This window comes from Opisthocomus hoazin, chromosome 6 (assembly GCF_030867145.1).
Source record: "Opisthocomus hoazin isolate bOpiHoa1 chromosome 6, bOpiHoa1.hap1, whole genome shotgun sequence".
NCBI classification, from domain to species: domain Eukaryota; kingdom Metazoa; phylum Chordata; class Aves; order Opisthocomiformes; family Opisthocomidae; genus Opisthocomus; species Opisthocomus hoazin.
In genome coordinates, this window is record NC_134419.1 from 29,595,579 (window position 1) to 29,622,651 (window position 27,073).

Below are 27,073 nucleotides of genomic sequence, written 5' to 3' on the forward strand. Positions count from 1 at the left end.
CCATTTATACGCAGCAATCCTGGTTGTTTTATCAGTTCGGGAGTGGTGGTGGAATCCCAGCAGGACGTCCCTCCCTCCACCACCTCGGAGGGTCGGAGTCTCCGCGGAGCCCAGGCAATTGATTCCGTGGGGTGTCGGTGGCTCCATTTGAGAAAGAGTGGGTAGATTCTTCAATAGAAAAGCAGCACACATTCGTTTTGTAGTCACAATTTTTATTTTCTTTATGTTCAGACTTATCATTGACATCTGAAAATAAAATCTGTCATTTACAAACAGGCTAGTGCAAATTAAAGATAATTTTGGACAAAAAAAACCAAAAAGTCAGATTGCGTGTAACAAAAAAGAAATGTGTGTGTTAGGATGATCTTCCTGGAACAGCTGGTGGAGGTCGCCTACGAAAAAGACAAAAAATAACCCAAAATTCATGGGAAGGGGGAGAGAAGAGATATAAAACAAAAGGTCAAGATACAATAAAATGACTCATATACAAAATTGTCTTAATAAAATGGGTTAAGAGAAAAAGGCACAGAACATGCACATTAAGAGCAAGAGGAAGATGAGAATCAGCTGGCTATCGGCACAGCCTGGGCTTTCATCCTCACCGCTTCCCTCTGACACGCTGGCGCCAGGGAATGAGGACAATCCTGTCACAAGCATGGAGATCGCTGGTCACAGGCTTTCTAATTTTCTCGCAGCAAATAATATCCTCTGGAAGAGCTTTTGCCCAGCCAACCTTGAAATCTGCACCACTGCCTGCTTCAGACGCTGTTCTTGGAGCAGAACTTATCAAAGGGAGCTTCCGGCGAGATGGGGAGGGATCAGACAAGGTGGGTCTGTGGGCTGGAGTGGGGCATCCAGAGGGGACCTTGCTGGGAGAGGTTAAAAACATGGGTGATGGCGGTGCGGTGACCCTACTGCCAGCCCTAGCAGGAGAGACCCTCAGCAGCTGATGGGCCAGCGCTTAGAGCAGCTGCTCCTCCAGGTACCCAGCACCCAGCGCCGACGCGTTGCCAACCGACAGGCCGGGAACCACGCTCGCACAGGGGCGTGCAACGTGCCCCGGCCAGACGGGATGTGCGTGATGCTGCTGCTCACTGACGGGCAGTGCGCGGACTGCCTTGGGCATAGCCATTAAAGGCTATTTAAAAAAATATATTAGAAATAAAAATTAAAATGTAATCCCTAAACATTACAGCAAGCAAGTGAACGCAATGAGGGACGTTGCTGCCTTGCTTGTCCCACGTTTCGCTCTGCCCTGTCCCAAAGCCTAAGGACCAGCGTAGCGACTGCCGCGCTCGGTGAGAAGCGTCCTCTCCCGCAGGCAGCTGCTGTGCTTGTCGTGCCATGCAGGGCATCTCCCCCGAGCACCCACCCCAGTTACTCGGCTGGTACTGATCTGAAGGAGGAGCTGAGTGATCGAGGCATCTGCACGTTCGTACGCAGCCACTGCAGGGGGAAATCCCTTCCGGACATGACGCGTACACACGCACAGTTTTACTCCACCTCCTGCTCTGGAGGTCTCAGTCTGGCCTTCTGCTCAGCTCTGAACCTCCCCCCGAACACGCTTTCCCCAACAACGAGATGAATACCAGGTACTGCTTGAAAAACATTCATCCACTTCCCAGCAAAACACCTCTGCAGCACTCCAAAGCCCTTGCAGGGCAGCAGGCTGAAGGCTCCCCTGGGTTCCTTCTCCCCCTTCTCCTCCTTCAGTGACATCTCCAGTGAAGTCGCTGCAACACGCACCCCCGACAAATCCTCACCGCGGCCCCAACAGAGGCGGAGCGTAGCAGGCCGGGACGACGGCGCGAGGGACAGAACCCCACTCACGCGCACCCAGGAAGCAATAAGAAAAGCCCGTCGAGAGTTACAGTTTATTTCAGGTTCAGAAATGCAGCACAACATTTTTACAGCAGGTGTATGCGGTGCTCGGTAATGACCATGGTTTCGGGAATCAACTTGCTGTGCTCAAAGGTCAACGCCAGGAACCATTTACAGATGATGAAACCAGAGGCGGATGTTTTGGTTCACACGGAGCAGGGCATTAACACACAGAGCAAAATTCAGAAAGAAATTAAGCATCTGCTTCTTACAAAAAGAAGTCATTGCTTACACCATCCTGGAAAAGTAAAGAGACAGGCAGCAAAGCAAACAGCCGGCAAGACGGGACAAATCATATATCAAGCAAGAGCGGAGGGCTGTCTGGACGGGAGGAGCCATCGGTATCAGCTCGCCTGCAGACAAAGCAAGAGGAGACAGGCAGAGTAACGTTCATTTACAGCAGGGAGCCGTTCTGCTCGAGCCCGGGGAGGGGGTTCGACGCCACAGCCGGAGGAACTGTCTCACCCACGGCTCCCCGGTGTGGCAGGCGCGAAACAGGTCTGCTCCGAGTTCAGGGGGTTTGGACTATTTGAAGACAGCAAGACAGAACTAGCCAGTAATCTCAATATGCTGTACACGCGTGGTTTAGTGTAGCTGTCTGCCAGAGAGAGTAGCTGTCTGCCAGAGAGAGTATAATATTTTCTATGTTATGCTTTAACACGAAATGCCCTAACCTATAGTGCTATCTCCTTTAATATAATAAATAATCTACTTTTATGAGGCTTACTCAGAAAGTGCAACAAGATCAGCAATAAAATAAACACACATTAGCTATGTACATAAACCTTTTCATTGAACATACAATCTTTTTCATCCTAACACGAGATCCCTTGAGATTAAAGGCCGAGAGCTCTTCACGGCATGCGCAAGCTCTTCAGCTGTCGGTCAGCCACGACAAGGTGAGGAGGAACATGCTCTCCAGGCAGAGACCCAGGCTCAGCCTAAATGCCACACTAGGTGAGCACCCTCCCGAAACTTCGCTACGTGCATCGCCCAGCTAATTACGCACCTCACACACGATCAGAAACCCTGCTGTTGCTTAACGGGCATCTCCACGGCTCCCTGGCAACCTTCTGAGCTTTGACAGAGGGAATCGAAGAAAGGGAGAGCAACCCACGCTTCTGGGCTGCTCACCCTGCGTAAGGGTGTCTGCAGAGGGGACCGCGGCCAGCCGGAGGCAGCCAGCCTCGCGGGCAGCTCCCTGGGGTGCTCGTCCTGCCGTCCGTCGGCACAGAGCGAGTTGCTGCCAAGGCTGCTCCTCTGAGAACACGGAACAGGAGAGACACAGCTCGGCAGTGTCCGGAGCGAGCGGGGCAAACAAACCTGCTCCTGGCACCATGCAGCAGGAGGACAAGGGCCGAGGTTGGGAGGACAGTACTTGCTCAAGTGGATGTGGCAATTTCTTGGGAAGCACTAAGCATTTTTCCTAGAAACAACAATTCTATGTATTTGATTCTGAAAAGCATATATGCAAGAAGTTAGAGGTAAAACCATCAAACTCTGGATCTGTGCTCAGGGTTCAGTATTAACCTGCATGCCTAAAAATGCTGTGTTTCAGGTGCAGGGCCAGATTCAGATGTGATCTGAGTGAGGATGCAGAGGAAGGGAGGGCTGTGCAGCTGTGTCCCACGACCTCAGCATCCAGCGCAGAACCAGGCAGTGCTGACAGTGGGGCCACAGGCGCCTCACTGCCGCCTCCTCCTCTTTTGGGTAAATCCACCCATGAGAGCTTCATTTACGTTTGATTGCTGCTGAGAAATACACTTTCTTGGGGTGCAGAGTTAAGGACAGTGCTGAACTGTGCTACCTCATTCCTTACGCTTGACAGAAACAGTCATTAAAGTAAATTAAGGAGTCTCAAGTACAGAGGATTTAAAAACACGTTTTTAGGTCAGTATCTATGTCATCTAATTGAGTCTCCCGGCATTACCACCCTTGTCTCCCATGCAGTCACACCAGTCTGAATCACCTTCTGGAGGTGCCGCCTCTTTCCACTGAGCAAAGGGGGCCTTGGACAACTAAGTCCAGCATTTAAGGTACGGTGGGGTAAGCCCAGACCACGGCCTTGCAGTATCCCAGAATGAATCTCAAAATCCGGGGTTAAAGCGACTGACTAGGGTGGAAGAGGCGCAGAGCTTGGCGTTTTGTCAGCGGGCACCTGCCGGGCAGTAACGGAGAGTTCTGATAAACAATCTACAGGTTTGCTGGCTACGGACTACTACAGCTATTTATTAAAATACATCTGATAGATGGATTGAATGCTACAGCAGAGAGCACTACGCAGTGGAAAACTGTAGGACACAAGAAAAATAATTAAAATATGTTTTCTTTTTTGTAGTAAAAATCAGTATGATTGTAGTTGGGTTTGCAACCTGTTTTTTTCCTTGAAAGCTGATTCCGTACGCTTGGTGTTAGAGATCTGGGCCTGTCCTCCAAACAAACACTGGCCACGTAAGCAGTCTTCTGAGATCACCAAGATGCCCGTGCTCTGACCAATTCCATCTTCACTGTGCTTCAGATGTTGACCTCTAGACTCCCCAGGTGTGCGTCACAAGTACAAGGCTGACAGGAAATTGAAGTTAAGCTAACACACAAATCACAATGCTTTCCCAAGCTCGTCTCTCTTATGCAAGCTGGAACATGATTTGCTTCAGTGGTGAGCACAACTGTTAGTTAATCAGCAGTCTGGGAATACTCAACAGCCAAAATCCCCACTGGTTGTGGCTCTTTGATTGGATTCTTCCTAACCATGGGACTACAGCATACTGGAGCCCTACATGCAGTCTCAGTAAATAAATTTATTAGACTGACTATACCAGGGGCCTTTGAAACCACCAATTGCTTTGCCTAGGGATCTGTAACCTTAATTGTAATAACAGCAATTAAAATTGGCTGAAGAATCAAGGCCAAATTAATCTCTAGTTTAATTCTACCAACTCATTAAGTTTTAAACTACCAGGGTGACACTGACCCTAAGTGTTTGAAGTGAAGCAGTGCAGTTAAGACAAAAGGTTTTTATAGCTCATTAATACATAACGTGCAAAACAACAGGCAGAGAAGAACTCTGCGAGCGAACATCTGCTGAAACAATCCACTGCCAGGATGCGCAGCTGAGCACTTCTCGGTACCTAGCTGGATAAAGCGACCCTGATCTGAGGTGTGCGGGACTTCAGGTGGTATCTTTATATAGGCATGGGGGAACTTTACTGACTGGTGCGAGCAAATATGTCAAATCCAAACCGGGCCCTTGGGAAGCTCAGATGCAAATCTAGGCCACAGCTCTGTGAATTGGCCCCCACAGTGGCCAAAAGAGCGGTAGCCCATTTACAGCTGTGCATATAGATGTATCTCTGTCTCCTGTGACCAAAACCAATGCTCAGTTCCCTGGATCCGGACGCACAGTACATTTATACATATCACACGGCACTCGCATACCCCCAGGGCTTCCCAGGAGTTCAGTGGGAGTACGACTGTGAGCAAGCACTCGCAGAGGACGAAACGAGCTGGCACACGCTGCTCTGTCACGTACTGGTCTTTCAAACCGCCCTTTCACATCCTTGCTGCAGGGTGAGATGGCTCCACGCTGAGCTTTGCAAGCTGAGGTGCTGCAGCCTGGTCCTTACCAGCCACCCAACCAACTTTGCATGTCAGCTGCCAAGGTGGAAAGAAAGTAAAACATGCGTTGTCCCATACACACCCTTCTTGTTAAACAACATTCCTGAAAAACTAGACTTTGGGTAAGGAGAAATTACAGGACAAGCAGCCATCTGGCAAGCTTCTTGCAAGAGAGACACGGAAGTGTGGGGCTTTCAGAAGAGCTTGATAAGAAACCACGTCATTTTTCTCTGCCCAGTTTAGCCATTCAGAAAGAAAATGGACATAACTGTGTAATTCCAAACAACAGAAAACCTGAAACATACAAATAAAAGCAAGATTCCTTTTGGATATGAGGAAAAAAGAAACAGATCAAGTCAACACGTGCACAAACACACACAAAGTCAAGCCCTCCTTTGGCTGTACAAGACTGGGAGCACAGTTGCCTGGGTGAACACGTGTGTCAGTAAGTTAGCTATTGCAAAAGGAAAAGTCAAGGCAGCACAGACCTTCCCAAAACATTGAAGACCTCATAAACAATGCAGAATGGACAGAGAGTATATCAGTAAAATTGGTTACTTGCCTATAGATGTCCAGACATGCGACTATACATTGGTTATTGCAACAGTTAGCAAGCAATTTGCTTCCACATATTTGGTTAACAATGAATGACATGCCAGAAACTTCTTTTAGTCTAACAGGGATGAATCTAACGGACGAATTACAGTGGGCCGAGTAGGTGAAGGGGGTGGTCTTCGACTGGAGAGAAAGAGAGAAGAAACAATAAGCACAAGCACTGAGAACGAACCTGGCAGCTCTTGCTGTCGCTATGCATACATGCACATGCACCTGAACACAACAATCTTCTTTCCGTGCACCCTGAGGCACGACAGCCCTAAGCATCCGCAGCAGGGAAGACAGCGATGGGGTTGCCACATGCACACCGTGCCTCGGCCCTCTCACGTGCTGGCCTGCTCTCCTCTCCGGTCCCCAGCCCGGCTGTTCCCCAGGCACAGCTCTGTTTCCTCAGGGGTCAGTACCAGCCTGGGCAGCCACACAGCGGCCTTACGGGCACGTTTCAGAGCGGCCAGCTGGATTTGGGAACACAGCCCGCCGCCACTTCAGCTGCTGTCTGCAGAAGCAGAAAAACCTGCAGCTTCTCACACAGGCGGGCCACCTGGAGCCACGCCAATGCGCCTGAATTTGGGGCACAAATTTCAAGCTTTACATCAGTGGCCAGTTATGAAAATGCTAGCCCTGGCTATGGCTCTGGATTCCTTCATTTGCCATCAGTGTGTTCCTCTGTCAACTTCAGTAACTGCTAGGGGAGTCCCAGGTTTCTTGGGAGGCCTTAAAGGTTTTTATGCCCCTGTGTCAAATGGCTGATTCAGCCAGTGTGCTGCAAACCCCTGCATTTCAATTTGGACTGCGTTGTCATCTGACCAGAGACCACAGTGCCAGAGTTAGACAGCAGCGTTAAGGTCCCTGAGCATGTTCCACCTGCAGTCCCGCTGAGCAGGGGTAGGTAGTGAGCTGCAGACAGGTTCTCTCTGGTAGCGACCTAATTACCTTGTATATTCTTGCCTGTATTTAGGGTACATGGTTCATACGAGTGCTGTGTGGAGATAATTCCATCAGCTTAGTTACAAAGAGTATTTTCTTAATGCTCCATTCCACCTGGGCTACAACATCCCACTGCTGCGCAAAGCCTGTGCAGAACCTGAGATGACAATACCTGTTTGGCCTCCAGCGCCGGCACTAGTCACAGAATCACAGATCACAGAATCACAGAATGGTCGGGGTTGGAAGGGACCTCTGTGGGTCATCTAGTCCAACCCCCTGCCGAAGCAGGGTCACCTACAGCAGGCTGCAGAGGACCACGTCCAGGCAGTTCTTGAATATCTCCAGAGAAGGAGACTCCACCACCTTCCTGGGCAGCCTGTGCCAGGGCTCCGTCACCCTCAGAGGGAAGAAGTTCTTCCTCATGTTCAGCTGGAACTTCCTCTGCTTCAGTTTGTGCCCATTGCCCCTTGTCCTGTCGCTGGGCACCACTGAAAAGAGCTTGGCCCCATCTTCCTGACACCCACCCTTCAGATATTTGCAAGTATATATTAGGTTCCCCCACAGTCTTCTCTTCTTCAGGCTGAACAAGCCCAGCTCCCTCAGCCTCTCCTCGTAGGGGAGATGCTCCAGTCCCCTCACCATCCTCATAGCCCTCCGCTGGACTCTCTCCAGTAGCTCTTCATCTTTCTTGAACTGGGGAGCCCAGAACTGGACACAGTACTCTAGATGAGGCCTCACCAGGGCAATGTAGAGGGGAAGGAGAACCTCCCTCGACCTGCTGGCCACACTCCTCTTGATGCACCCCAGGATGCCATTGGCCTTCTTGGCAGCCAGGGCACACTGCTGGCTCATGGTTAACCTGTCGTCCACCAGGACACCCAGGTCCCTCTCCGCAGAGCTGCTCTCCAGCAGGTCCGCCCCAAGCCTGTACTGGTGCATGGGGTTGTTCCTCCCCAGGTGCAGGACCCTGCATTTGCCTTTGTTGAACCTCATCAGGTTCCTCTCTGCCCAACTTTCCAGCTTGTCCAGGTCACGCTGAATGGTAGCACAGCCTTCTGGTGTATCTACCACACCTCCCAGCTTGCTGTCATCAGCAAACTTGCTGAGGGTACACTCTAACTCTTCATCCAGACAGTTCTGCCCAGCGCTGCTGGGTGCTGTATGAACACACCTAAGAGCTCCTCCTCACAGCCAGCCTGCTCCCCGGGCTGCCTATCCAGCACCCTCCGGCACGGTTCTGTTGCTGCGGTTACTCCATCCACAGTGGTTTTGCTCCTTGTTTTCTTTAACGGGAAGTGCCAGTGCTCTCTTCACTCCCTAATCCAGCCCAGATCATCAAGAGAGCGCCTGAACCCAGGGTCTGAACGGGGTGGGGAGCCGAGGGCTCTGCAGCTCCCAACCAGCTTCAGCAGATTCCATTAATGGCCGAGACAAACCGTATGGCCCTCTCTAATGCTGTCCTCCACCTGTGAACGCAGGAACAGTTCCTGTCTCTACAGATTACAAAGGAAAGGTGCCTCATGCTGGTAGAGCTAAACAGAAAAGGAAAAGAATGTAACAATGTGTTGATCTTCTTTGAACTGGAACAAAATATGAGACAAATTTACACTTGACAAAAAAAAGTCTTGCTTGGCTCAAAGTGCATCTTGTGCGACAATATTCTCTTTTGGTGAAGAAATGAGAACTTTAATCCCTAACATGCAACGAATAAAAAATATGCCAACTGAAGCATTCAAGTAAATCAACAAGCTAAAAAAAATAGGCAAAATATAATTTCTTCATGGTGTATTTTTCTTACAGAAAAAATGTTACTGTGTTAACTATTGTTTCTTGTGTTGCTCCAGTGTAGGTCTTCTGGACCCATTTCCAAAATTTGTAGTTTCATAAAGAACCACTTCTAAAGGCTCTACATTTCTGCTGGGTTGCATTAAATTATTCCTTTGTTGAAATGCCTCACATTGCATTGTTTAGCGCTTACTGAAAACATCGTATCATGTGTATACAATTTACCAACAAGGGAAAAAGCATACAGCTGTCTTCATATCAAATTTAAAAGGTACAAGCCAAAGCACGCATTTTAATACCAGGTTGAATGCAGCACACTAGATTCAAATAATGCAATTTAGTCAAATTGCTATGTGGCTCAGCGGGATTAGAAACTGGACAGCACAGCAGGGGGATTTCCTGGATATAACCAACTGAACCAACATCAGGTCTGAGCCCCATTTCCTCCTTGAGCTGGAGATGTTACTGCACCCTGACCACTATTTTGAATGTTCATTCAAGCCAAGTCCAGACCCAAACAGAAGAAACCCGCAGCAAGCTCTGCTTTCCGCTCCACAGCACCACTTGAAGGAGAAGCCGATACCCCAAGGGGACACCCCAGCCCTGCTGCTGGCAACCTCCAGGGCAGTCTCGGGCTCCCGGTGCTGGTGGCCAGGGAGCGGCCATGCTCCCAGTCCAGGGGCAGAGACCTCGGCCTCGTTAGCTGCCAGTACGAGCTGGACCTCAGCTCAAAGCAGGGGAAAGGACGAGGCCAGAAGGTGCCTGTTGCTGCGCTCCCCTGTCGAGGTGACAAGTCACTGCGCGACCATTTTTACACTGGGAAGAGGATTCAGAGCTTTTCATCCCCCTCAGAGGCACCCCATCCCCACCTCCGGCCTCCCCCCCTCCCGGAGCAGTGGCTGGAGGTGCAAGCGCTGCCCGGGACAGAGGGGTGCGGGAGCCCGGGCACCCCAGCCACCGCCCTGAGGTACCAGAGCCGGCACAAGGAGTCGCCCCGGCCTGAGGGAAGCCTCGTCGCTGCCCCGAGCCGAGGTCACCCGAAGGCGGGAACGACGGGGCCGCAGCCGGGCCGGGGAGCAGCAGGGGGAGCTCCAGCCCGCCCGTGGGCCGGAGCGGGGGAGCGCGGAGAACAACACCGCGCCACCCCCCGCCCTGGGGCCCCGCTCCGCGCCGGCTGCCATGGCGGTGAGTAAAGAGGTGACTCAGCCCAGCTCCGTGTTTAGTCTGGGGCCGGCAGCAGGCAGTGGCGGAGCGGCGGGCCGCGCTGCCCGCGCGTTACCAGGCCGAGCCCCGCCCGGGGCCCGAGGCCGCCTCTCCAAGATGGCGGCGCGGCGGCAGCCCCGGGCGCGTACCGCCGCCAGCACTTCAGCTGGGGCTCTGAGGTGCGGGGCCCCGCTGTCTGGCCCCTCTAACGGGCTGCGCAGGCTGTTGGGGTTTTGTTTCTTTTTTTCGGTTTTTTTTTTTTTTTTTTTTTTTTTTTTTTTTTAGAAAGGAAACAGTGTTTGTAAAAGTTAGTGCTAGAGGGGCAGGGGATCATAGGTCCCCAGGGTTGAGTAAACGGGTCTGCAGAAAGAATCAGTTCTTCTAACTAGCACACATTAAGCAGACAGAATTTACCAATGAAAACTGTGGACTAAGTATGTATTTAATAACTCCCTGATGTCGCTGCAGAGACTCCTCCTTTGAAGAGCTCAGTGGGGTTTGAATGGAGGATAACTCTTACCCGCATGCAGAAACGTTTTAAAAAAGGAAAAGTTTCACATTTATTTTTAACCTAAGCAGCACACCCCATTTTTCCAGTTTTAAAAGAACTCCTAAAAGCTTTAACTAGGCAAACGCAGAGCAAAAAGAAACTAAATAAAGCAAGTCTAGACTTAAAATTCGATCAGAAACATCTGGGAGCTCTTCAAGCCTTTGCTTTTCGAGAAGTGCTGTCGCTCCCCACGCAGAGCCCACAAAATACGCTTTCGGTAAAGCATGGCTGTAATTACCGCGGGAGGCCCCGCTCGGAGATGGCTTCTTTCCTCGGAGCACAGCTAACGTACTTCTGAATAAAGGGCTTTCATTTCCACTGACATTTTACATTCCTGTTTGCTCGTGACCACCAGAGAACGCTTGCAGAAGGCATGCACATAACTATATTTTATGATACGTTCTATAGATCTGAAATTGTAACCAGAAGTCCACTGTTCTCTCCCTTTTCCATGATCTTGGTTTCCCTGCAATGCAGCCCTCTCCGAGTACCCTGATATGCGACATCATCTTTGCAGAATTTAGCAAGAAAGTATTTAAACAAAATCTCTAAGCGGCTTTAAGTCTGACTGCAGGCAAATTTTATTTTAGGTAACAATACAAATCTAGATGTGAGGCATACAGTAAGGGAATAAAGAGTGACTTACTTCAGGTGAGGAATAAATATAGTTTCTTGTCTGGGTGATTATTTAGAGAGACTAAGTAGCTTGTTCTTGAGATAGTTATGCCTTGACTGATTTTATACGGTTTTCTCTGTTTCGGTAAGATCCTGAGAAACCCACACAGCTTTTCTGGGCTCTTCTGCCAACCTGTCTAACTTCTGTATGGTACCTCTCAACCTCTATCAGCTTCTAGATTTGGCAGACAATCTAAACCAGAAGTGAAACTACTGTAGCCATCATGGTTGAAGAAGAGAGGCGAGACATGGTTTGTAGGCCTGATTAGTTAGTCTGCAGTCTATGTGTACTTAAAACTCTTTCTGGCATACAGCAGATGCCGTATGGCTACTCCGGAGTCTCACGAACATCAGCTCAGGAGAAAGGATCTTGTGTGGAAGTGGGAAAACCAAGAGGAAGAAAGGCACTGGATACTAGTGACACAGGTCATAAGAAAGTAGGAAAAGCAGAAAAAGGATGGTGACATTAAGAGGAGTAAAGCAGGAATCACGGACCGGAATCAGGAGATGATGATTATGGGAGAAATGAGAAACAGCTCTCAGTGGTGATGAAAGGAAAAACTCGCTGGGGAATATCTGTCTGAGATGGTCCCTTGCCCCAGTGTAATGGTCCAAGAGAGTGAAAGTCTCTCTGATTTGTTCCTGTACTGAAAAACGTCATTTTGTCCAACATGAAATGTCTCTAGTAAGCATGCCCGCATGATTGCTATTGGTGGGCAAGTCAGGAGCGGAGGCACTGAGGCACCCAGCACAGTGTTGGGGGATGCATGCCAGTTCTGAAGTAGCTCTCCAGCTGAACGCATATGGAGCAGACTCCACAGATGCAGAGAGGGCATGCTGCGACTGTACTGCCAGATCCTTGCACAGCTATACATACAGCTGAACCTCACTATTTCAAATGACCCAGCTGCACAATACTCTGTCCGTGGAAGAATTCTTGTTTGAAATGTAAGCAAGTTAAAGTTGTTAGATTATGCTGTTTTAGCCGATACCTATTTCTGTTAAGTGGAAGGAAAAAAAAAATACAAAAGTGAATGGGAAGAATGTGTCCTTCCACTAGCCACCACTACACTGCAGCAATATACATTGCCATCAATTCAAATGTTAACACTGTTCTAAAGGATTAGGGTTACTGAGGTTCCACTGTGCATGATTTAACTTAATAGGGATACTCTATGCAGAGGCAAAGAGGTCCAAAATATGATGCTCCGCTAGATTAATTTATTATTTGCAGCTCAAGCTGCATTTTCTATATGACTATCATAAATTAACATCTGTCACACACACACACAAATACGTTTGTGTGTTTATGTGGGTGTTGCATTTTCAGATTAGTCATTTCAGGGAATTAATGTGCCATATGGAAAACTCAGCTTGAATAAACAAAAAAATTAATTCAATGGAGCGACCAAGAAAGACTATTAATCTTAACAAACCGTGTGTTCTTGTTTGCCCTTCAGCAGGGAACATGTCAAGTAAGCAAGCGGACAACACACTGGTGGAGGACTGTCCCAGCCTTTCAGAAACCCTCGGTCAGGGTGGTCAAGAGGATCAAAACCAGAGCTGCACCTCTTCTTGTCCGTGATGACTCCTAAAGTGATTATCAGTGTCACTGTTGTTAATATAGCCCTTGAGTGCCCTCGTTCACTAATGATCCAGTACAGCTTACAGGGGACAGGAGAGTTTCGAGGAGAGCCTTTCAAGATGCCTGCAGGCTTAGGGAGTTCAAGTCATCACTGCTTTTTCTCTATTCACTGTCATACGTTTTCTTCTTCTAGCAGAAGGAAGGCTAGAAATGCACTGCGTTCTGCTGACTCTTTCAGACCAGGCAGGAAATTTCCTGCTAAACACCCTTGCTCTAATTCTGCATAGGTCTCATGGCAACTGTTATTCAGCTACTCTGTTACGAGATTAAATAATTACTGAGGACAAAACACATCTTCAGGTTCCTGTATTTCTGGCAAACAACGTTTGCTATTGTTCGACTCTGCTGTTCTTTTTCAAGTTGAGAGATGCTAAAAATAAAAACCACTTCCTTCTACTAACAGTATCATGAAAGAGAAATGGCTAAGGGGGAAAAAAAAAAAGCTTTTGCTGAAAATACCTAACAGAATAAATTACTTACTCATTCAGTTCACCAGCTGACACTCCCAAAGCAGGCTTCCACCGTGTTTGAGGACTCACAACATCATCTTTATCCCAGAATCACTTCTTTCAGCTCTTCTCAGGTTCCTTCTTTTTCTGTCTTCCTCTCTCTTGCATCATTTTTACTTACCCTTCCCCATCACATGGGACTGGTCTACACTAAGAGTGATGAAGAGCCGTTTCCCAGCCTGACCCTCTTTGCTGAAATTTGAAGGTAACTTGCAACAGTCCCAATCAAATGGATCTCCCCTAGTTCACCTCATTTTAAAAACAACTTTTTTGTTGAATAAGGCAGAAGTAGTAGCTCAGGAACAATACTAAAGATGATCAAAACTACCTGAGATACAATAAATAAGATCAAACATAAACTCCATGTAGAACAAGTGACTCTTCAGATACATTTGTTCAACTGTGATAGCGTATTGCCCATCAGAAAATTCCTAGACCACTGAAGATGTGGAGAGCCTGCCTGTGGCTGGTGAAAGGACATGCTGCTGGGAGTTAAAGTCAGTGGCAGCAGATACAGTACCTAGGCTGCGATGTATGACTTCCCATGAACTTTGTTTTACTTAATCTTCAGGGCAGTCATCTGGAGGAGAGGCATATGAAGGAAGGCAGTGAACAAAATCCTACTGTTAGTCTAGAAGCAAGCCATCCTTTCAGGGGCAGCAATCAGTGAAGCTCCTGGAGCCGAAGCGGAGACCTTCCTGTATCTCTCGTGGCATTACAGTTCCAGATTTCCCATATTGCAGAATTATAGTGAAACCACAAGAGTTGTTGTATTGTGATATTTTACATGTTTTTAAAACCTGCTGTGACCTGCTTCCTGGCCAGTCGCTCCAAGATTTATCCTCATTCAGAATGCTGCTGCTTCCACTGCTTCTGTTAGGACTGAAGCTGCCAGATGGCCCCAGGTTAGATGACCACTGTTCCCCGACTGATTTTGCACATGGCAGCATGGCTACCCTAAGCAGTGTAGCTACTGTGTCTGATGCTTGTCACAGCCACTGACACCAGGCTGCTGTTAAGAAAGATTGCCAGATATTGCATTGTATGGTTTGAAAACTGTCTGAAAAACTTTAAAAGACGACAAAAACGCAAGGAGCAGGAGACAGATTTACAAAGGTGCCAGGGAAGGGCTAAGTTGGAGGGAAACCAAGACAAGACGGTGAGAAGGAAAGGAGGGAATATGTGGGGAAGGGAGACAAATGTACTGGGCAGGAAACCAAGTGAAGGGAGAAGGTGAAAGAGGAAGAACAGGATGGTCAAGAAAGGGACAGTGAGGGAAGGGCAGAAAAAAGGGAAAACAAAACAGTGACGAAGGAGACAGTGGAGGAGGGGAAAAAGCAAAGCTCCTTTCTAAGAGATAAAGGAAAATAAATGTAATCCTCTGCTTGAAGCAGCCAGCAGCAAAAGGAACATACTACTGGGTATGCATTTCAGCAAGAAATGTAAATTAGACTGGTAACAAATTACACAGAGGTGTCTTCCCCCCGGGCAGACATCGCAGAGAGAATAACTGATATTCTCGTAACTCTTGTGATTTTGGGGTCCTTGGACAGGCAGAGTTGGAAACATACTGACTATGGAAGAGCAATATCCCCTCCCGTGACAGGCTCTGGCTTTGCATTGTCTATCTAGCTGTATATATATGCAGAATTAATTTGGTTATTCTTTGGCTTCATTTTTCCCCTGAAATTCAGCAGGGTTTTGAAATCCCTCCACATAACACTCTTGTCTCTCCGCTTGCATGAAACACTCCTAATTGCTGAGTATACCTTCTGAATATAACCTTCACAAAAGATCCATTCAAAGAGGACAAGTGGATGCTACTGTTGTACGGAGCTGTGCCCGTCTACTTGGGGGTTCAGACTGAGATCATCCAACTCAGCATGCAAATGCTTTAAGGTGGGCACTTATGCATCCTGACAGAAGAGTTTGATGCAATGGCTATTTGATTATTATTTACATTCCATTAAAAAATACAGTAGTAAGCTTTTAAGGCTGGAAGGTCAAATTTTCAGAAGAGAGGAGATTCCCAGGCTCAGGCAGGATCACTCCTCTAGCCTTACATACCTATGCACCATGACAGATTTTAATCAGAAGATCACATGCAGTTTTTGCAAGGGATCCCCTTATCATTCAGTGCGCAGGGTTAGACATTACATGAAATCTTTCTAAAGAACTCTAACCTGTAAAGATCCATCATAGAAAACTAACTTAGTGGTTGCTACTTGGCAATCAAAAAGCTGAATGCAGAGCCTGCAGACCAGGAAACATCGGGCAGTGATGCCCTCTGCTGTGCTTCTGACTTTGTCTGGAATTTTCTAACTGTAATTACTGTCGAGTATAAGTACTTTTTTGTGTTGGGTTGGCAGAAATACGTAATGATGGCTTACAACACAGATTAGTTAAAGGGTCATGTAATTAGCCTCAGTGGCATAATAAAACGTAGCTGCATAGCAGCCATCACTCCTTCCATGCTGGCTGGCTGCTCGTTGAAGTAAATTCTAGGGAGACTATGGGACTGTTCGCGCACAGCACAGCACGAATTCTCTCTCCACATGCAAAGGCAACCCTCAGCCTCAGGGACCGAGCACCAGCATGCCTGAGGGCAAGATGCATGTGCTCGAGTGCATTTATGTTCCTGCCTCCTTGAGCGGATGGTCCAGCCCTTCAAGCCCCCTGTTTAACCAGGTCCCAGGGTTCCACATCATGCAGGGTCATGTATGTTTTACTGGCAAAGTGAGTAACAATCTCCAGTACTTCGTTGGGAAAGCCTTCATCAATCCACAGTAGCATTGCAGAGCTGGACATGGAGAGAAAAGGGGAGTGCCCTCCCACCCCCACTAACACCATGGGCCCCGCTGCCAGGAGAACATTTCCAATTCAATTGTTTTCCTTGTAGCAAAGCTGAGATTCTCATTCAGGACATTTAAAAGCCATAAATCAAAGCATCCACAGTAGAACTAAAAGTGGTCAAAATCAGGCTTTCCAAACAGGCAGGCAAATGCACATCATGGTAAGCTGAAGTGGCTCTAGTGCCTGCTGAAAGCCATCTTACCAAAGGGAGCGCACAGCTGCATTTTCTTTCAATAATACTACTGCAGCCTTTTAAGAGAGAGGGGGAATAATCTAAATTCTGGCAGCGGCGAATATTTCACAAATCATATATGCTTTGGCATCAAGCCCTTAAAGCCAGGGGCCTTTACTCACAGGCTTTGCTGGGAGAGATCCACCCACCTCAAGTGGGATTAATTAGAAGAGGCATGTATCATGCAAATAGTTTCTGTTTCCTTACAGAAATATTCAGAGCACATAACCCAAAACAGCTTTAGAATCAGAGCGAAGCAAGGAAGAAAATTATTTCCTGCTCCTCTAACCCTTTTCCTTTCCCTGTACAGTAAGCAAGGAACAGTAAGAAAATGCCAAGAGCTCACCATTTCTGTACAGTTCTTTTGATTAAACGCTAATAAAGTTGAGGAAAAAAAAGATTTCTTTAAAGGCAGGCGTTGTATCTCACTATAAGGTGCCCAGTTCTCCAAACCAAAAGTGCTCAGCTGCTCGTTGGAAAAGAATGGTCCGAGTTTTAGCCCTGAAAATGAGCTTTTTATCGTAAAGCAGAACAGGAGAAAGTAGAAAGCTTGTATTTCTTCAGCATGTCAGGATTTTCGGCTCCATGTGACAATGACGGGGGCTGCAACAAAAAGCTCCTTTGGAAAGCTAGATGAACTTTAAAAATACAGCTTTCTTCTCAGGAAGCCAAACTATTGCCCTAGATACGAGAGATCCTGACACTTCAAGGAATCATTGCAGAAAATGGTGGTAGAGCAGTGAGAGCACAGAGCACCAGTTCAAAAATAAGTCACAGGGCAAGCTCAAGTTTCCACAAGAACTCTTCCTTAGAACTATTTTTTTTCCCTTTTAATATCTCAGACCCATTTTCTGACTCAATTTCCTATGATCCTGCAAAGGCTGTTATTAAAACCAGACCAAGCGTAGCAGAAATTCCAGGGCTCAAAAGAAAGGTTTAATAGGCGCAGGAGCCGGCTACGCTGTCCCCCTCAGGTGATTTCCCCTGCAGCCCCTTCCCTGGGATTTCCGCTCTCGGAGTTTAGTCAGCAGGAGAAACCTGAAGTTTCAGCAAAACGGCAAACCCTTCCTTCATTCTTAAGCAGCCGAGTGTTATTTTATGTCTGAGGCTTTCATAGCTCTAAAAAAGACATCTAGGATCCAGTCCAGAAGATGTGTATTGCAGATATGTTTTCCACAAAAATGTCAGGCGGTCGTACGTTCAATTATATATCCAGCTACAGTGTTTTAAAAACACTGACCTCCTTTATCAGCCACTGCTTCGCATGCCACGAGTGGCAGTCACAAATTGATTTGTTCGCGGACTGCTTACCCGAGTGTCTTTTGTATGCTAGAAAATTCCTTTCTGGTCTCCATCCCACCTATCACTTTAGCATCAAAAAGATTATCATCAGACATGCGCTTGGCAAGCCACCTCAGGAAAGCCGTGTTCATGCAGTATTGCAGCCAGGCAGGACAAAGGAGACATGCTCGTTTGTGAGGCGAGGTGAGCAACGCCAGGGAGCTATGGTTCTCTCCAGCAGTACAACTGACAAAACACTGGCCCTCATTTCTCTATCTCCGATGTCATTTATCCCCTGATAGCACAGGGGCCAGTGCCCTTCAGCTCAGTCCCAGGCTCTACCGGCGAGGGGATGCTGCTCGGACTACTTCCCTTTCCGCACGAAGTTTCGTACCCAGAAAGGCAATTCTAGGCTTCTCCCCAGTGGTCCTGCTGCGAGCCACGGGAAATCCACCGAGATGAAGGAGTGCGTTTCATGGTTGGGCACTGATGCAACAACGCTCTTTTCACAGCAAATATATCAAAGGAATGAAGTATTTTTCTATACCTCATTTAATTACCCTTTATAATATGAAGAATAAATATGTTAGAAACTGAGCCTTGTATTTAAGTTACTGACAGCTACAACAGATCTCACCTATTTAAAAGAAAGTTTTTCTCCAAATATTCTCTTCTCAATTACCATTTCTGAAATTGAAAGTGTGCACATTTTCTCTTTGTTTCTATTTAACTGGCATTTTTTTGCAAACTGTGACTAATTTTAATGTAACAGTTAATTTATTAAAAATGGAGCAACCCCTTTGTTCCAACATTGCCTAATCTGCCCATGCCTCTCATAATTTAGGAGCTTACTAAAGCCCTGGGAATCAGAGGCTTTTATATATACATATGAGTGATTACGTGTATTTTATCATTGAGAAAATAAATACTAAGGACATTTTATTCGTATAACTTATATATAAAAAGCAGTTAATGTCACACAAAATTGTAAAATACACACAGCTACTTTTAAAAATACTGCTAAAGCCCTAGGAAGGAAAGGAAACGATGTGGTCATGAAAATGCTGTTCCTTAGCTAATTGTTTTGTACCATGTGACCTGCACTATTAGGCAACTATGGACTGTTTTCAACTGGCTGTAAACTACTCGCCTTGTGGAATAAAAATCAGACTCCTGTCAGTTTGTTCCACTGGTTCTATAAGGACTGTTCGTGTTCTCTCCCAGAAGAGCCATTACCTCCTCTGGTGAGGACTCAGAGTGGCAGAAGGGAGTTGTTGTATCCCTGCCCCTCTTCTGGTGGAGGGGTAGATGCCCTCTCTCTCTCTGTGAACCCCTGCGTGGGTACAACGCAACCAGAACGGGGGTTCATAATGTAAAATAACCTAGTATCTTCAAACTGACTGACTGGATTTTTTTTTTCATGAAAAAACTTCCTGTCTTTTCAAAAAGTCAAATTTGTGCTAAAAATTGGTTCCTCAAAACGCCTTTGACTCTCTGTAGGGAATGCCCAATTTTGTTTTGTTACAAGACTTACTCAACATCGGTGTTCGACTTTCCGACACAGTGCAGAATCTGTCTGTTATGCTAGAGGGAGAGAACCATGCCCCCCACCAGAAAGATGAGACATCTTACCTTGGGACGCTGGGAGGAGCCCGGGTTGGCCGAGAGGGAACCTGGGGAGGTCCTCCAAGAGCTTCACCACCACTTGGAAATGGAGGCAGTGGTCCTGGGCGGAACGGGACCGGGGGAGCCCCTGACTGAGGGCCTGGGGATGGGATTGCCGGAGCGGGTCCTCGACCAGATAAAGGTCTGGTTGGGGGATTGTTTAACATAGGCCTCCTCTGAGTTGAGGGACTTGGAGGAGGTGATCTAGTGAAATATCAGAGATTTAAGAAGTTCAGTACAGTGGGTTTTGGGGGTTGGTTCATTTTATTTTATTATTTTTAAACAGAAATTAAAACCTTTTTTTATGCCTATGACAGTTGTTTTTTCTTGGCATTCTCCTTTGCTGTGTCAGAGCATCACATATCTAAGTCTCACACTTACTTTCCCAAAGACAGCATGACTTAATGATAGTCAAACATACAAGCAAAGAGGTAAATGTAATGGATTTTAATACTAGAGTTCTAAATGTTCTGTTAAGTGGATTTTCTAGGACGTGGAGCCTGAGATGCTGAATTATTAGAACAGCTTGCAAGAAGAGGTCTTGTGGGTGCACAGCAGCCGCTTCTGTCACCCCGACTATCTGAAGCACCAGTCAAACTATAAATTCACTGGATGGTCTTCTACAAGGCAAATATCCTGTCTGATGTTCACATACATATCTACAGAATATGTGTATGTGGGAAAACGTTCTGATTTCCCTCACAAATGTCCTGAAAGACCTGAAGGAGTAGCTGCCCACAGAGACAAGGTAGGGAGGGAGCTGCTGATGGTGACAGTCAGCCTGTCCTAAATTTCATTGCAAAACAGATAGAAGGATCCTTACCTGCGGGCCTGCTGGAGCCAAGAGTCGTCTACAGGAGGCGGTGCTGGGGTTGAGACAGTGCTAGTGCTGATATCGCCAATGATTGCTAGGGCTTCCTTCAGTGCTTGGTACATGCGGAGCATTTCATCTCGCCTCTGTGCCTGCTCAGCCGACTCCTCCATTAGAGTGTTTTGGTCCTCAGAAGAATACAAGTGAGCCAGGAGCTCTGCGTTGATAAATTCTTTTACCTATTTCATCAGACAAAAGAAACCCCACCAAACAAATAAACAAAAAAAAGCCCTACTGAAAATACAATACTGAAGAAATACAGTGTGAGATCCACAGAACCAGGAGACAGACATACCTAAATTTAATCTGGTTTTCCTACTACCTTATTCACATCCATTTTACCGGTCACGTAGTTTTTGTTAGGTCAGATCAGGGACTAAAAATTGCTGAACTCAGCTTGAGCTGATGGCGCGGCAGCCTGAAGTCTAGCTGTGGCCCAAGGAAAGGCTGGCACACACAGCTGGGCAAAGCAGCTGGAAAAGGATGGACTGGACCTTTTAGCAGCAGCCTGCACGCAGACAGGCCTAACACACTTACTAAGCCACATTCTGAGGTAACAATTCACATGTGAGGATAAGATGGTTTTGTGCAGTCGCTCCACAATGCACTGTGGCCTTTTTTTGTGTCTGTCTTTGAAACTTTGGACATGGTTGGAGTTAGCAGTGGTTGGTGTCTCTAAGGTGACACCTGTGTTTACAGTTCATTTCAAACAGGCTTCCCAGCAGCTCCCAGAGGCAGCTGGCATCTTGGTCTATTCTAAAGGGCTGAGAAGTAAATGGCAGCCGTTAGCAATACCATCAGATACTAAATTCCCCTGGGAATGGGATTTTTCAGGCTTTATAGCATCTCTGTCAATTATTTTCTTAGCAACAATTTACCGTACTGTAGACAGTATTTCATCTCCAGCAGCTTTGTCAGATTCTAAATAACCCATCCACACGTATTCAAACTGGAGGGAGAAGTCTCCAAGTAATCTAATTTACTATATTGTTTTCCTGTTATGCTTGCCCTGGTTATGGAAACCTGGGCCACATTAGGAGACAGAAAAAGCTAGAGGTACTCTGATGAAATAAGACTGTGGCAAATAGACCAACTGCTGACCTACAAAATCCCGGCATTTGAGACCTTCGTTGCTGCTCTGATCTATTTCTCGTCTGGCTCTTTGCTCTATAAAGCTTTTTCTGAGCTGGAGATAAGAGTGATAATACATTCCCAAGATTCTGATTACATAAACCTGAGCTCTGTTTGCACATGGTTTTGTGCTAGTTTAGCAACACTGCTTTAAATCCCAACAGTTAGACTAACGCAAAGTTTGTGTTCAGACGAGTTCAGTGAGAGCAGTCGAACCGCATGGGACCCTTTATGGTCACCTAGCAATGAAAAGGCGGCCAGGACAGACCTTACGGGGAAACAAAACCATATTGCCTGGGCTTGGCTGTCATTTCCCATTCACGTATGACAGGAGATGCACAAATTCTTAGCAACGCCTGAAAAAATTTTCCATGAGTCTCATGCTGTTTTCCAGTAGATGGTACTGATCAAGAGCCAGAGTACACTACTTTCCTCATGATTGCCAAAAACTCCACATTAAAAACAGATATCATAGTTAAACAGCATCGCATTCTAGTCGATGAAACAAGCAGTTTAATGGCATCAGTTCAAAATAAGAAGTCCTAAAATTAGATTAAGGCCAGAGCTGATTGTAAAAGCATTGTTAAACCACAAATATCTGTTTGAAAAAAATCAGCCTGTGACAATTATCACGAGAGATCCCTGTCTGCCACTAGCAGGAGACTCGAGGAACTCCCTGAACTCTTCTGGAAGGGGAGGACTGCTGCATTAGGGACGGCTCTTGGATCAGCATCCTTCCTTCTCCGATCAGATGCACTGTACAAGACAGAGGAAGATCTTCCACAATAGCCACTTTCTCCAGCTTGGAAAAGGAAGGGAAAGTGACACTTACTCACGGCTTTGCTCCTTTCTAGAAAACAGACTCACAGTTTAAAACATTTTCCTTCACAGATATCAGACCTGCAGTCAAAGTTGAACCATAGCAAGCACCTGAAACACCAATGCCACGAAGCCTGCCCTGTCACTCCCAAGCCGGGTAAGGTAGGCTTGCAGCTTCGTTCATCAGCGGGCAGACTAGAACATCCCTCACTGCCTCAGATGCAAATACGAGCCATTCCTTCACCTTAACTTTGGTAGTAACAAGTACTTTGGAGTTTTACTAGTCAGCTGAGATTAATATCAGCTCTGCTTAAGGAGTATACACTGTCTACTGTAAGACCACCCCTCTCATATAACCTGTGATACCTAGGCACCGTGAAACACAAGTTCTGAAATGTGTGTCTTGTTTGTGCATGTTTGAATTGCTAATGGTAACTCAATGCAGTTCTGTGTGGTACATGTATTTTCTTTTAAGGTAATCAACATCCACCCTAAGGGGAGAATAAGGGATGCATTTGGAATACAGCAATCTAGGCTTAGGCCTCAAAATATGCGTAGGGACAGCATCTAATTATTTTCTGTACACTGAGTTTGAATACGATACTTCTCTTGAATTACAAGTCCTCATTTACAGGCCCACAAAGTGGAAAGGAAGTTCTAGGGGGACTTGGGAGGTCACAATTGTCATGGTAACAAACTCCTTGGGATCGATTTGTTTCCAGAGTTTTGGAGGCAACATGATGGGGCAGCAGAAAGTACAGAATTTGCTCGTTAAGAGGGAGGGAGGGTGTTTTCACTTAACTCTTGATGGATGGCTTGGAATTCTGAAGACTCCAAGGAACACACACACAGCTTAACAGGACCCACATTCCATCACAGCTCCACTGCTTTCCAGGTCTTTGCACAACCAAAAGCATGGCTCAGCAGTCTTAGTTCAAGCACTTCTTTCTCTTTTTAATAGTGCTGATTTTTAAAATTTTATATTTTAGCTATTGCTTTTAATATGCTATTTTACTGCCTATGCTGCACAGAAACAAGTGCATTAATTTTTTTAGTCTCACTGTGTTTTCATTCTTTGCGACACATTTAAATTCTAGGATTGAGGTGTAGGTCTTAGCTCACTAGCAAGCCCAGACACAGCTACAGACTGTGTGGTCAGCTGAAAGGTAGACGATGCTGTAAGTACGTTGTTTCTGTGTGCCATGGTCAGCCAGCATGACAGACTTTACCAGTATAACAGCTGATGAGATTGAAAGTACAAAATCTTAAAGTATTCTACTTCTGAGCAGAGCACCCACTTCAGAAACCCTTAAACTATTCCATATGAAGAGGTGAGCGGCAGAAAATTTAATGTCAACTTTCAAAAGGAAATGCTCACCGAACTCTGCAGTTCATGAAATGAGAGCTGAAAAACAGCCCTTTGAAAACGCACTGAAGTTGTGCTAAGTTGAAGGAGCGAGTTGCTAGCTGTGATCTGGGAAGAGCAGAGCGAACATGGTCACCCTACAAATTCAAGAGCGTGGCTGATTTCAGGAAAAAAAAGGGCAGTTCCATTGTTCCCATGCTCTTTTGTAAAAACTCGCCCATGACCAGAGCATCATTTGGAGCCTGACTCCCCTAAACCTAAAGAAGTCAATGGAATATCTCTCACCTCGTGCAAAAATTCTGCTCCTAGTATATGTACCAGGAAATCCCATTGAAATTTGCTGTCCAACCACCTCACTCTGAAGTGCAACACAAATTCCACAGGACTAATGAAATCCATCAGACTAAGGCTAGAGGTGGCTCTGAGTCAAAAGTAAATGCTACTTTCTAAACAGATTCGCATTATGGCATACTGTATTTTAAAAACGGATTGGTTTGATGACCTGACAGAAAAGGTGCTACCCGTAACTAACAGGAGCTGTGCTCTCCATTATTACTTTAGATGTCAGCTTAGTTTTCAACAAAGTCTGTTCCGAACTCTGCCAGGAAGCGGAGGCTGAGATACTAGTGCAGTGGAAAAACAATGATATCTCAAAGCCATTTCTTTAACCAAATAATCTTCAGATCTAAGAAAGACACACATAATAAATCAAACAACCACATCTGCTTATCTAAACAGCAGTGTCCAAGGCTTCTTGATTTATTCATTGAAAACGGTAACCTGAAAATATAAAGAAACCCAAATAAAATAAGAACTGCTTTAAGAAGCCATGACAAAGGGCTACAGACTGAAAATCAAGGAAGCACAGCTCTGCTCTGTTGCTCTCCCAGACTGCCTAGGTGGAGGCTGCCACTCTCAACTCCCTTTGCCTGTTATATGAAAAGAAAGACAAAAAATAAATTCCTTGTTTTACCTTTAAACAATAACTTATATTCTGATTAAGACGCAAATGCATTCAGTCTTCAGCATTTTGGAGTAAGCACTCAAGGCAGCGTGCCAGCCTTTCAGAGGGCTGCAGGACTTCCTACTGCTACAGAAGACTGGAATATTTTGTTGAAGAGTGTGGCGTTTATGGTAGCGTGTTCTTCTCCTTAGCACATGCTGCTGTTGCTGCTGTATTCAAGAGGTGTGTTTGTATGAGTGCAACAGATTTGACAGAGACATTAAAAGAATTTAGAACCCTGGCTGTTACTTACATTATTGATCATAAGGTGCATGATTGTTTTGGGTATCAGATCTCGGATACATTTGTTGATAATAGACATGTAGGAGTCCACCAGATTTCGAATTGTCTCCACCTGTCTCTCCAGCTGAGGGTCCATTGAAAAATTGTCTGCTTGGCCATTCTCATCATTTTCAGTCTACAAAGAAGGAAAAAAAAAAGAAAAGTCCTTCAGAGAGCAGTAAACTGGAAATATATTGGGGAAAAACCCTGGACTTACACTGTAGTAATCCAGCAACGTAACTCATACAAAGAATGTCTGGAGGTTAAAACATGAAGTGCTGGCCTGTTTAACATTACTGTTTACACGAAATCTGGACTTACAGAGGTTAATGCAATATGAGGTGCAAGACCTTTTTCACAAAGTACATTGTCTATTTCCATGCAAATTTGTAATTTTGTATTAGAGTTTTCAGACAAAGATGTGTGGTGGTAAATGAACCCCCAAGAAATTCTCTCAGATCACTTACTGCAATACTTATAATAAAATCTTATACCGTTCAAATTCAGCCAGCCTGACCCATGCAAGGAAGCAGCACCGTAAGTCTGGATGCTGAATTTTACCCTCCTATGGGTAAAAACCATCCTTGTTATTTAAGACTGATTCAGTTATGACAAATTCCACACTTCCGCCTCAAACTTGTTAGATGTGAATAGCATCTATGTAAACAAAGGATTTATGAAGGGTAACAGCAAAAGCGTCATTGGTTCCAGCGCTCAAGGCTCTGCATAACATAGGCCGGATTATATATTAAAGGTCTCTTTTTCACTGGACAGGAAAAAAAATTTCTTCGTATGTAAACAGCTGACCTAATTAAAGAAAATACCAGGAACTTTAACTGGAAGCTATAAGGCATGTACTTTGCTTTGGTCTGGCCTGTATAAATATAAGAAAACCTAAGAAAAGAATAGTAGCCTTTTGGTGAAAATCAAGCTGTTTTCTGAGGCTCAAAGATGCCAAAAGAATGGAATTTCAGCCTGGAAAGTACAATGTTCTTACCCCAAACTCTAATACTTCTCCCTGAAAACGACCACCGAAGCCATACTACCATGAACTATAAAATCTAAATCTGTTCTGTTGGCACCTAGAAGCATAGCATGAAGCAACAGAAAGTACTTGCAAAAAGTGAATAACCCAGTAACGAGAACTAGTTATGTACCAGGCACAACTCCATTTACAATCCAACGTTTAGCTAAAATTTGCACATCCCTAGTGCTTTACAGATTCCCAGAGCAGTGGAGCTCAGTAGCTAACCCATTAGCGAAACACCATTAGAGCCAGATATGCAAACATGTCACCAAAGAGGCTTCTCCCTGCATGAAATACATTCTTGCTGGGCCAAAAAGAGATGCCTAGTTTCACCTCCTAACGCAGGGTCTGCTTCTGCTCGTGCAGCATTGGCAGGTATTCTTCTTCATAATTACTCTGTAAATTATGGCTTGGTCAGTCCAGTCTAAATCAAAAGGCGATGGTTGTGATTTGTTAAGTTACAGTTTTGTTAAGAAATAAGATCCAATGTACCATTTAGAAACAAAACTAAATGTTTGTAAAAGAAATCTCAAAAGTTCAGATTGGTTTTAATTACAGACGAATTACTGGAAAACCAGTTGAACTGTGGACTGTAAAAATAACTAGCAGTGCTTCCTAAAAATCTTGGGACTGTGGAGGACACTGAAAGAGCTCTTGATGAAAACAGTGTTTCCAGTTCTGTAACACCAGTAGACACACCACCCTATAAACCTTAACCGTTTCGTTAATAAACTGCACACAACAAAAAGTCACAGCATGCAGATTATTTTCCTTAGCCTCCATGTCTGAAGAGAAACTAACTGTAATTTTCCCCGTGAAATACCAAATAAATGGAAAAACATAGATCTATCATATCTACAGATTTTAGCCAAGTAACCGCAGATGAAAAATGCCCCTTTCCCAGTTCCCCTGCATTTCACTATTCCCTTTCTCTTCTTCTTTGCCGTCTAAAGTGCAGTTTGTCCATGTATGTTTTTTCCTTTTTTTTTTCCTTCACTGTTCAAATTACAGATTGCAATAAGATTCTTCGCTGGGTAAGCAGCAAAATGACAGATGTTTATCATTATCCTCATCGAGAGAATGCAATGTAAAAATAGTAATTTGTCTCTGATCTTTAAGCAAAGGGCAATAGTCTGCA

The 27,073-nt window shown here is 45.7% G+C and overlaps 1 protein-coding gene across 3 annotated transcripts in view; it reads right to left on the bottom strand.

The window, feature by feature from the left end:
- Positions 1-263: 263 nt before the first annotated feature.
- DNM3 (dynamin 3) overlaps positions 264-27,073 on the bottom strand; it is a 183,190-nt gene continuing 156,380 nt past the window's right edge. For 2 of the 3 annotated variants that reach the window (XM_075422423.1, XM_075422422.1), the window contains 4 exons: positions 24,880-25,044; positions 20,260-20,486; positions 19,404-19,640; positions 402-6,234 (listed from right to left, as the gene is read on the bottom strand). In XM_075422423.1, coding sequence (XP_075278538.1) covers positions 6,165-6,234; positions 19,404-19,640; positions 20,260-20,486; positions 24,880-25,044 — 699 coding nt within the window. In that variant the 3' untranslated portion in view covers positions 402-6,164. The other variant, XM_075422424.1, reaches the window with a different exon arrangement.